This window comes from Tarenaya hassleriana, unplaced genomic scaffold (assembly GCF_000463585.1).
Source record: "Tarenaya hassleriana unplaced genomic scaffold, ASM46358v1 Cleome4, whole genome shotgun sequence".
Classification (NCBI taxonomy): Eukaryota; Viridiplantae; Streptophyta; class Magnoliopsida; order Brassicales; family Cleomaceae; genus Tarenaya; species Tarenaya hassleriana.
The window spans coordinates 3,283,388-3,294,739 of NW_010966881.1; the positions used below are offsets into that span (position 1 = coordinate 3,283,388).

The 11,352-nt window shown below is 37.3% G+C and overlaps 3 protein-coding genes across 4 annotated transcripts; 2 read left to right on the forward strand and 1 right to left on the reverse strand.

Annotated features, from left to right (window-relative positions):
• Window positions 1-2,166: 2,166 nt before the first annotated feature.
• LOC104823715 (alkaline/neutral invertase A, mitochondrial) lies at window positions 2,167-5,639 on the forward strand. The gene is made up of 6 exons (XM_010555407.1): window positions 2,167-3,078; window positions 3,461-3,620; window positions 3,784-3,995; window positions 4,122-4,615; window positions 4,703-4,751; window positions 5,054-5,639. The coding sequence occupies exons 1-6, from the start codon at window positions 2,344-2,346 to the stop codon at window positions 5,381-5,383; spliced, it is 1,980 nt and encodes a 659-aa protein (XP_010553709.1). The 5' UTR covers window positions 2,167-2,343; the 3' UTR covers window positions 5,384-5,639.
• Window positions 5,640-6,408: 769 nt separating this feature from the next.
• Window positions 6,409-9,080, forward strand: LOC104823716 (DUF724 domain-containing protein 3-like). Of its 2 annotated transcripts, none has more exons than XM_010555408.1 (4): window positions 6,409-7,123; window positions 7,676-8,155; window positions 8,271-8,726; window positions 8,818-9,080. In XM_010555408.1, the coding sequence occupies exons 1-4, from the start codon at window positions 6,632-6,634 to the stop codon at window positions 8,839-8,841; spliced, it is 1,452 nt and encodes a 483-aa protein (XP_010553710.1). In that variant the 5' UTR covers window positions 6,409-6,631; the 3' UTR covers window positions 8,842-9,080. The 2 variants fall into 2 exon arrangements, with proteins under 2 accessions (XP_010553710.1, XP_010553711.1); XM_010555409.1 differs by having other exon boundaries at window positions 6,412-7,123; window positions 8,815-9,080.
• Window positions 9,081-9,471: 391 nt separating this feature from the next.
• Window positions 9,472-10,256, reverse strand: LOC104823717. Its single transcript, XM_010555411.2, has one exon. It carries the CDS (start codon window positions 10,165-10,167, stop codon window positions 9,646-9,648), a length of 522 nt encoding a protein of 173 aa, XP_010553713.1. The 5' UTR covers window positions 10,168-10,256; the 3' UTR covers window positions 9,472-9,645.
• Window positions 10,257-11,352: the final 1,096 nt, after the last annotated feature.

Consider the following 11,352-nt stretch of genomic DNA (forward strand, 5'->3'; position numbering starts at 1 on the left):
TATTTCTAAGATGTCATGACTTGGTAAAGAAAACGTTCTACAATACTGATCTATATCTATTTTTTTTATAAATGTCCACAAATCGCAATCCACTTAATTATTTAGTTTGTTTATCATATTTCTATAAAATAATTTATAAAATTTTAAAAAAAAATTGTATATATGTAAACCTATTTATATTTTAAAAAAAGAGAACTATTTATAAGTTTTAATAAAATTTCAAAGAAAAAAAAACTCCCATTAAAGTTTTGGTATATGAGGATAAACAACCATCATCAATTCAATCTTAATCAAATACAAAAAATTAAAGGTATCAATATTAAATATATATATATATATATATATATATGTATATTATGAAGATCAATATCATCTTACATAGTTCGCAATGTAGTATAGTCAAATTGTTGTTATTTTGTTTATTTTTACTATGTATTTATCATAATAATACATTTGTTCTTTATATATATATAATTTTGTATTTGATTTTATAGAAAAATTAATAGATAAATTTTTCAAAATAAATTCTGCATTGATGTCTTAAAATAGTTATAAGATCTCAACCGTCTCAAGTCTCATATTAATCATTCAATATACAAATAATTGATTTGGATGATATAATTAATAAAATATTTTAGATGATTACAAATTAAGTTGCTATTGATAGATTTCAAAAAATAAAAAATCATAAATTCCATTATTTTTGTGACAGTATATTTTTAATAGTTTTTTATATTATATATATATAATTTTTAAAACATGATGACATTTTTTATAAGTTATCTGATGTTAAAGAATATTTTTTTTTATCTTATTACTAAATTGAATACAATCCGAATAAATTATTGACATCAAATCTATGCAACATTTATACAACTGCTCTCATATTCTTTCACTACTTCACTTTTTATAAAAATAATATAATGGTTTCGATATTTCTATTTAATAATTAGAACATTTAATTTGTATTTTTCATTGAACATGACAACTAAATATTCATCTTTATTTCATTAGGTATTATAATTAAAATTCTTCTTTTTTATGAAAAAACTAATTTTGATCTTAATCTTGTATATTATTTAGATTTTTATTTGTCTTTATTTTTATTTTATCCAAAAATAGTGCATTTAGACTCTACAACTGCTATAGAATATTTAGATATATATTTAATTATTTATATTAACATAGTTGTATTGTTTCGCATTTTATATATATGCATACATTTGTGACATTAATATCGTAATAATAATAATAAAGCGATCTTTATTCTCTTGCATCTTGGATTCTAAATCCTATTTATGAGGGCATTTCTCGGAGCTTTCTATATGATAATTAAGACAGTTCATGATCATTGTCAAGCGTTTTCCGTAGAGTTCCACACGAGTGTATGAGTATGTGATTGTGACAATTGTACACGTAAGGTTGATGAGAGGTGATACGAAAGTTTCGTGGCCGAAAATGAAATAACCTTAAAGTTATGGGGTTTGCATGGAATCAAACAGTTTTGTTTGGGCTTGGGCCTGCCGACAGTTTATAGGCTAATATGTCTTGAAGCGCTCCTATTCTCTCTTCTTGGATCCTTGGGCTTGTCTGTATCAGTCCTCGGCTCGGATGAACAAGAAAGACCCATGGCTATTCTGGTGGACCCTTTACCTGTCTCTTGAGTATTTTTTGTTATAACGATGGGATCACACAGACAGAGCCGGACGAACGATACAGTATCGTAGATGGTAAACTCAACGGTTCAACGTAACAGCCGATAAACCATGTCGGACAGATAAACAAGGCGGAACTGATCGGTTCAGAAAAACTTAAAGATTTTTATATTTTGACATAAGTGAATGTCTCACAGAACACAATTAGGAGCAAATTAAAAATCAATTTGATATTATGTATGTTGAAACTCATTGGAAATGATAATTTTAATTGAATTCAAATCAAATCTAACCCAAACTTCCATGGAAATATAGGATAAAATGAATTTAGTTAGGAGATATTTTATATATGAAACTATAGCTATATTGAGCGTGTCAAATGAGAAGAATAATTGCTGGATAAAAAAGCTTTTCAGATTCAGCATGACGTCACGTGAGATCATCTTCCCCAAGAAAAATCTGTGGGCTCGTGTCCCAATTTAACCTAGCCCGAGATTTTTTTATTTTCGTTTATTGGTTGGGAATCAGAAATATCTCTCATTTTTTTCTTCGCCCTCGCGCCAATCCCTCGAACACCAGTCAGAGATACGTATTCTTTCCCGATTCGTTCCTCATTTTTCCCTCGCATCAGAGATCGGATTTTGCTTTTGTGATTCATTCCTGGCCATCGTAATTCGGTTCGAAAATCATGACCTTCTTCTGCCTTATCCGTAGTTCCGCCATGAAAGCTCCTTGCACCAGGAGGTTTCGTGAGCGCCTCTTATTTTCGAGGTTCTCTACGAATTTCAGACACGATCTCGGACGAAACGCCTCGTCCTCTCCGACCCCATTGGACAAAGCCCAGGGTTTGATTTCGTCGCCCATTTCGAATCTCGAGCGACCGAGGGTTTTATCGATTTCTCGAAGTTGGGTTTCGGCGGCAGTGAGAATCACCGGCGTGTCGGTAAGAGAATTTTCCACTTCTGTAGAAACCCATGTCGGTGACAAGAATTTTGAGAGGATTTACGTTCAAAACGGTATAAGTTCGAAGCCTTTGGTCGTTGAACGAATAGACAAAGACGAAGAGATCGTAGGTGGGCAAGAAGAGTCTAGGGCAGAGATCGACAACAATGGCGATAGTGCAAAGAATTCAGTGAGTTCTGCAGGATTTAGCTTAGAAAATGTTGAAACTCTGCGTGGGAAGAAGAACACGAGAGAGGAGAGTGATGCTGAGAAGGAAGCTTGGAGGCTATTGGAAAACGCCGTCGTGAGGTATTGTGGGTCTCCGGTGGGGACGGTGGCGGCAAATGATCCGGCAGATAAGCAGCCATTGAATTACGATCAGGTTTTTATTAGGGACTTTGTTCCATCGGCATTGGCTTTCTTGCTTAAGGGAGAAAGAGAGATTGTGAGGAACTTCCTCCTCCATACATTACAACTTCAGGTACGTATGTATGTATAGATATGTCTACTTGTGTGTATATTGGAGCATTTTGAACGTATAGCCAGTGGCTGTAGAATTGGAATGAGTTCGCCTTTGGAGTGTAAACTAACATTTGGAGAGACACATTTTGTAATCGGATTCAGAGCTTTCAGAATGTATATTGAATATCTGTCATTCTTATCTTATATTTATTTCCATTTTACAAGTGACATGTTATGTTGATTTTGGATTCTGTTATGGATGAACCCGGCTTGTCTGAATTGAAAGTGTTTGTGTTTGATCAAATATTAATTCTTAGGAAGGTGTGTACAAGTGTTTGTGTTTGATCAAATATTAATACTTAGGAAGGTGTGTAAGTATGTGTTGTTTCCTTGTGTTATAGAGCTGGGAGAAAACTGTAGATTGTTACAGTCCTGGTCAGGGCTTGATGCCTGCAAGTTTTAAAGTCAGGACTGTGCCTATTGACGAGAACAATACAGAAGATGTCCTCGATCCGGATTTTGGCGAATCAGCTATTGGTCGTGTTGCTCCTGTGGATTCCGGTCAGTTCATCATCTCTTTGGCTATAGATTATGCTCGTGTTTCCTGAAGTTTCATATGCTATTGACTATTCTGCAGGAGTAATGTCTTAAGCTGCATTGCCCTTGTTTGTTTGTTTCCCGGGAAAGTGTTCTACTGAATAGTTCTTCCAATCTCTGTCTATAGGTTTGTGGTGGATCATTCTCTTAAGAGCATATGGAAAACTAACGGGCGACTATTCATTACAAGAAAGGATCGATGTTCAGACGGGCATAAAGCTTGTCATGAAGTTGTGTTTGGCAGATGGGTTCGATATGTTCCCTTCGCTTTTGGTCACCGATGGTTCCTGTATGATAGACCGTAGAATGGGTATCCATGGCCACCCCCTCGAGATCCAAGTACGTTCAAATCAAAATTTCTTTTTTAAAATAAATTCTCTGATCATACTTACTTTTTACAGTTTCGAGCTGTCTATTTGAAGGGCTTAAACATTATTCTGTTTAATGCACCCGATATGTTTGCAGGCTTTATTCTACTCAGCTCTCCGATGCTCCCGTGAGATGCTTTCGATAAACGAAAGCTCCCAGGATCTCACAAGGGCCATAAACAATAGATTAAGTGCCTTATCATTTCACATCAGAGAATACTACTGGGTTGATATGAAGAAGATCAACGAGATATACCGATACAAGACAGAAGAGTATTCAACCGAGGCTACAAACAAGTTCAACATCTATCCTGATCAGATTCCTCCATGGCTAATGGACTGGATTCCCGAACAAGGCGGGTACCTCATCGGCAATCTTCAGCCCGCTCACATGGACTTTAGATTCTTCACTCTCGGGAATCTCTGGTCTATTATCTCGTCCTTAGGTACACCAAAACAGAACGAAGCTATACTGAACCTGATCGAAGCTAAGTGGGAAGACATCATCGGGCATATGCCTCTGAAAATATGTTATCCTGCTCTGGAATACGATGAGTGGCGTATAATCACAGGAAGTGACCCGAAAAACACGTGAGTTCTTCTTCCGCCTCCTCCTCTCCTTTCTCTTTTCGCTCATTTCGTTATCTAAACCTTGAAATGTTTGACAAAACGTTGCAGGCCTTGGTCATATCACAACGGTGGATCCTGGCCAACGCTTCTTTGGCAGGTATGAAATTGTTTTATCGGGAATATATGATACGAAACAGTCTTAGCAAATCTTGCTGGAAGTGTTCATCAACTATCCTACTCTGAAATCTTTAAAGTTCCGAGTTTTGGCACATCTACGAGTTCGAGGTTTAGTTGATACTGGTAAAACACTGAACTACGAGCATTTGGGTGGACTTTTTTTTGGGATCATTTGCTGGATTTGTGGTGTTTTTGGTACAACTTGAAGGTCTATTTGGCAATGATAATAGTCTGAGATTGTATTCATCCAAGTTCACTTTTCATCTGTTGATTTGGTTACAGTTCACATTAGCGTGCATGAAGATGGGCAGACCGGAGTTAGCCGAGAAAGCTCTTTCTGTGGCCGAGAAGAGGCTTCCGGGAGATCGATGGCCCGAGTATTATGACACTAGAACCGGTAAATTCATCGGTAAGCAATCCCGATTACACCAGACATGGACGATTTCTGGGTTCTTGACGTCTAAACTCCTCCTGGAGAATCCGGAGATGGCCTCGTTGTTGTTCTGGGACGAAGATTATGAACTTCTGGAGATCTGCGTGTGTGCTCTCAGCAAAACTGGCCGGAAAAAATGCTCCCGAGTCGCCGCCAAGACTCAGATTCTGGTCCGGTGAAGCGAAAACGGTCAAAGTTTTTAGCTTTTCCGACAGAAATATCGATTCAGACAGAGCTTTTTCTGTACAGATATACATTGCTTGTTCTATAGATTAAAGGAGTTGGAGATTCACACATTGTTTCGCGTTTCTGGTGTTTAGTCTTACTGAGAATGTTGTTGTCTGAAATAGAGCGTGTATATACACAGTATGCATACGTATAAAGATATGTGTTTGCTTGTAAGGATGAAACAGGTTCATGTTATTTAGCGTATTATTATTATTATTATTATTATTATTATTATTATTATTATTATTATTATTATATTCGTGATATAGATCCAGCTAGAAGATTTTAATGTTTAGGAAATTTTTCATAAATATACTCCAATTTATCTAAATGAACTACATAAATACTTCAATTTTTAATTTGCTAAATAAATATCTTAATTTGATAAATTTATACCGAATATAAATATCAAATTTTAAATTACTAAATAAATACTCTAATTCGATTAATTTATACCAAATAGATATCAAATCAATGACATAATTAATTGATAATTATATCAATTTGTGTCAAATAGATGTGGATTTGATACAAAATAACTAAATTATGGTACTTATTTGTCAATTTAAAAAATGAGGTATTTGTATTTTTATAGAAATTTTCCTACTGTTTATGAAAATGATGATAGTGATTATTTTTCTATTCAGTTTAAGTTTAATTTTTAATTACAAAAATGTATTTTTCAAAATAATTTTATACATTTATTGTTTTTTGTAGTTTATCATAACAACCGAAATAATATCTTTTTAGTTTTATTTCTAAATTCAAAGTCATAATGTACTAGACAAATGTATGTATATACACATTTTTTAAAATTAACATATTTTAATATAAATATTCAATTGTATATGCTTTTACGCAGTATAAAATTTTGCAATTTCATATAAATTCACAGTATATTTAGGGAGAAAAGAAACCAGAGGAGAGGACAACATGGTCTTTTTGTCATTTAAATCAGCGACTGCGATTGCGGTAATAATCAATCGCAGACCCAAACACGGCCTAACAATCATTTTCCCTCGAGAAAGTTCCTCGTCGGAGCAAAAACCCCAAATCGATTTTGGTAACATAAGATACACAAACCCTAATGCTGAAGTCAAATTCCTGAGTAATTCTTCCCGCCATTGTCTTCTCTGGGTCTATCTTTTACGGAATCTGTCTCTAGCGAAGCAGAGGAAGAAAAAAAACTTAAGTGTTCGATGCATTCGAGGTCGGGTCGGACACGGCGGTCTTCTTTCCTGAAACCGGGATCCGCCGTGGAGATAAGCTCCGACGAGCATGGGTTTCGGGGCTCGTGGTACCCGGGGACGGTCGTCCGGCGATCTTCCGACAAGAGCCCAGCGAAGTACCAGGTGGAGTACGCGACCCTGTTCTTGGACAACGAGGGGAAGAAGCAGCTGAGGGAGATCGTGGAGTTGCGTCAGCTTCGCCCTCCGCCGCCGCCGGAGAAGGGGAGAGACTTCGCGGTGGGGGAAGAAGTGGATGCTTATTACAATGATGGGTGGTGGGAAGGTGTCGTGACGGAGGCTCTGGGTGATGAAGAATTCAATGTTTTCTTCAGGAGTTCGAAGGATCAGATTCGATTTCGGAAGAATGACCTGAGGTTGCATAGGGAGTGGGTTGATGGTGCTTGGAGGCCGCCGGTAGAGGCGGAAGAAGAAGACGAAGAGGAAGAAGACGAAGAAGAAGAGGTACACATCCTGTCCACGTTTGTCTGTTCCATGTGTATGTGTTCTGTCTATATCAATCTACAATTGGTCGGAAGGATTCCCCTTTCCCATGTCGGGTTAGGGTTTGTTCGCATGTGTTATCTGGTCTTAGTTTTCGTAATATCTGGGCTACTGGGTTATACAGGCTCTGTGAAACTGAAACCCATGAATCCATGATAGCAGAAGAGACCATAAGCAATAGGTTTTTCCTCTTATGTGTTGTTCGAAATGAAACAGGAAAATGGGAATTTGGTTTTATGTCTGAAAGTGTTGATAACATATATTTCTGAAACAAAAACTTGAAAGACTATGGAAATAGAGTTCTTCTCTGCAATTAGCTATTCTGAGTGGAGCATTTGATAGAAACTTTGACATAGTTTCAACTCGAGGGTCATGCCTTAGTTCTTCCATGCCATGTTTAGTGCTTGCTGTTCAGATTTTTGTCTCGATTTTAGTAAGTTCTCTCAGTCCTGTTATTAGCTTTAAGGTAATCTGCTGCATTCATGTTCATATTTTCATTTTTTTAACCTGCAGAACATTTTGTGCAAAGTAGATCCAGAAATCGTCAAAGCAATCGCAAAGCAAGAGTTCTCCAACGATACAGTTGTTGAGGTTTGCAGCGGGGAAGAAGGTTTTGAGGGCTCTTGGTTCGTGGCTAGAATTGTTGAACCCATTGGAGAAGACAAATACCTTGTCGAATACCGGGATTTGAGAGCAGAAGATGGCGTAGAGCTTCTGAGAGAAAAAACTGACTTTCTGCACATACGGCCGCCGCCACCATCGAAGGAGGAGGATAAAGATTTTGAACTGGGAGACAAGGTAGATGCGTATTACAATGACGGGTGGTGGGAAGGTGTTGTCACAGAGATTTTACCAGATGGGAGATTTGGTGTTTTCTTCAAATATTCAAGAGAGAGGATTCGGTTTGGAAGGCAGGGTCTTCGGTTGCATAGGCACTGGATAAACGGGAACTGGCAGCTGTCAACGAAAGCAGGAGAGAAAAAGAAGGCAAAGGTGTTGTAATCTTCTCCACATTGATAATCTCTCGGAGATCCCTTTTTCCTCAAATCTTTCTATTTTGATTCATTCACCCTTGAATAAATGTCTTAGTATTTATATCGATCTGCAGAAAGTTTCACGCAATGGGAAAGTGGGTACTAAGAAAGAAACCGGAAAGCAAGAGTTTAGCATTGGATCTGTAGTCGAGGTAAGCAGTGAGGAAGAGGGTTTTGAAGATTCTTGGTTTGTTGCGAAGGTTATCGAGGCCCGAGGGAAGCGAAAATACCTCGTTGAGTACGAGAAACTGAAAGGTGAAGATGGCAAGGAGTCTTTGAGGGAAGAGGTCGACGTTCTGCACATGAGGCCTCGACCACCGGAGACATTCATGGTCGAGGGCTTTGTCAAACATGAGAAAGTGGACGCTTTGTATAATGATGGATGGTGGGTTGGGGAGATCTCGAAGGTTCTCGCCAATTCGAAATATGTGGTTCACTTCAAGAATACTCAGGAGTTCCTAAAGTTCGATCATTCTCAGCTGAGGCTGCATCAAGAATGGATCAATGGCAAGTGGTTAACACCTTCCAAGGTATTCTTCTACGAAAAAAAAGACTTTCCTTTTACGTTTTCTTTCGCATATTGGCATTGATTGATCGTCTTCTCCGTTGTGTTAACAGTAGGCAGAATGTGTGATTTCGGGTTGAGAGCAGGCAAAGATTATTTCAATGGCGTCAGCAATTTGGTGCTCAGTTTTTTTTTTTTTGGGCTGGCTTCCTTCCCTTGAGATACTTTCTACTACTAATATTGGCCATGTCCTTTAGTATCCCGCGATGTATTAGAGACGTATAATTCAGTAAATATCTTCTTAACAATGCTGTAACCGTGAAGGATGCTGCTCCCTCTTTGGCCTTGTCGGCTCAATGGATGTCTACTTTTTTTTTTTGACACGGGCTCGGTTCAGACCGGTTTGTAAGTTTAAATAAATAGTAAAATACGATTGAAAAAAACGATTTAATGCCCGATATGCATTATTGCTTATAGCATGACACTAGAACCCAGGTGATAATTTATGTGGAAGGAAATATTAGGGAAAGTCCACTGGGTCCCTAATGTCACCGTTTTTTTACCGCGGTTAAAACGTTTTTAGGGCAAAAGATCTGGTCTCTTCTCTTGCTTTAGATTGGATCTTTGTAGGGTTGCAAGAAACTCGAAACAAAACGAAGCAAACCTTGATCGAAGTGAAGTTACCCATTTGCATGAAATGCAGTCATCTACGTTTTTTTTTTTTCTGATTCTATTCTGCTGAGTTCTTAGTAGCCATCAACAAAGATATATGCCAGAATTATAGACAGTAGATTCTTGTTTTCTCTTCCAAGAAGCAGCTTTAATGGTAGAGATTGATGGAGGAAATGCTTTGGAACAGAAACATCTTATTACAGGGTAGAATCAAACAGCAGCAGTACGAGGATTAAAGACACAACTCATCAAGATTCGAGAGAGAGACCAGGTCAGACCTCCTTGACCTCAACAACCTTATTGGCCTCACTTTCTCCTCCAACACCATTGGAGCTCTTCTCCTTCTCCTTCTCCTTCTTCTTCTCATCCTCCGCCTCATCAGGAACCACAAACGCAGAGTACGGAAACGTCCTCGACAACCCGGCAGGAGTCTTGAACGTTATCTTCTTTGTCTCCTCGGCCGCGATCTCGTTGAGCGTGATCCACACAAGAAGCTCCTTCGCTTTTACGCCGGTCAGCTTCTTGATCTTCCCGACCTCGACCACGGCCGTGACCTCCGTCGCGTAAGACACGAGCTTCCCGATCTTCTCGAACTTGTGGTTTATGCTCTTCTTTTGCTTGAGCCACACGGTGCCTGACTCTCTCTCGTACCCGACCTCTTGTATGTCCTTCAATGGCAGCAGCCCATTTGGCATGGCCACTTCCCTCAGGAACTCCTTCGTCTTCTCTTGGCATAGCGCGTCTCCATGGTAGATTTCGGCTTTAGCTCTCACTTCTTCTGCAATCGACGCCATATTCTCTCTGCTTCTCTGCTTTTCCTCTTCTGGGTTTTGCTTTGATGAAAAAGCAGGTTTTTGTCTATGCTTCTTGTGGGGAAGAAGAAAGGGACATCACTTTTTTAATATATAGGTGGAGAGATATGAATTCACCCCTTGATTCTTGATATTTTTACAGAAATGCCACTGGCCCATGGTAGTCAATACTGGCTTTAAAGACATTGGGATGTGGGAAACTGTCTCTTTAGGTGAGCTACCAACAGTTGTGTTCTGTCTCTTTCGAGCTAACCCTCTGGCTTATGTGTTGGAGTACTAATATATAATTATATCTGAAATAAATTTGATATAAAAAATATATATCTTTGAAATCTACAAATCAGCACTGAAAAAAATCGAATATACAAATTTAAAAAATATTTACATCAAGCTTTTTACATGCTTGAGGTCTCGTTTTCCAAAAACATTGTTTGTTAAAAGTTATATAGATGGTATTAATATCAATTTATTCTGCTTTTGTGATTATATAACAAAATATGGTTATAGATATGGGTAGTTATTTAAATAAACGTGTATATCAATGCATGGAGATGGAGTAATGATCTGGTTCGGCACGGAATATGCTATTGAGTTACATAAAAGATTAACCAATAGAAATACCGAGTTCAATGTGTTTGTGCTTATCATGATAATGTTTTTACCCGGATGGGCGCTGCCGTAAAGATATATAAAATGGAACATCACATAATATTATATAATGATATAATAATATGGAATTCATTTTTAAAATTTAAATTCATCGAATCGATCCAAATTAAGTATCAAAAATAACATAATAAAATAGACTATAAAAACTAGACCGAAACAAAATTTAATATAACCCGAACAGGATTCAAAATTAATATAAACATTTGATAAATATGTTTTTTTTTGTGACAAAACTGTATTCGAAAATAAACCAACTAAACATAATTAAAATCCGAAATTCACCCTTGATTTATATAATATGGGGAAATGCGGTGTAACAAATATTAATTTATTCCAAATAGTATTTAAGCATGGTTCGATTAATCCTTTTTTATAAAAAAAAAAAAAAAAAAAACAGGGTTCGATTAAACGAAATGTAAAGAATTTAGGCAAAAAAAAAAACAGAACATATAAATGTGATGCAAAGTTGCATTAATTGTATAGTTGGGGTGAATTTAT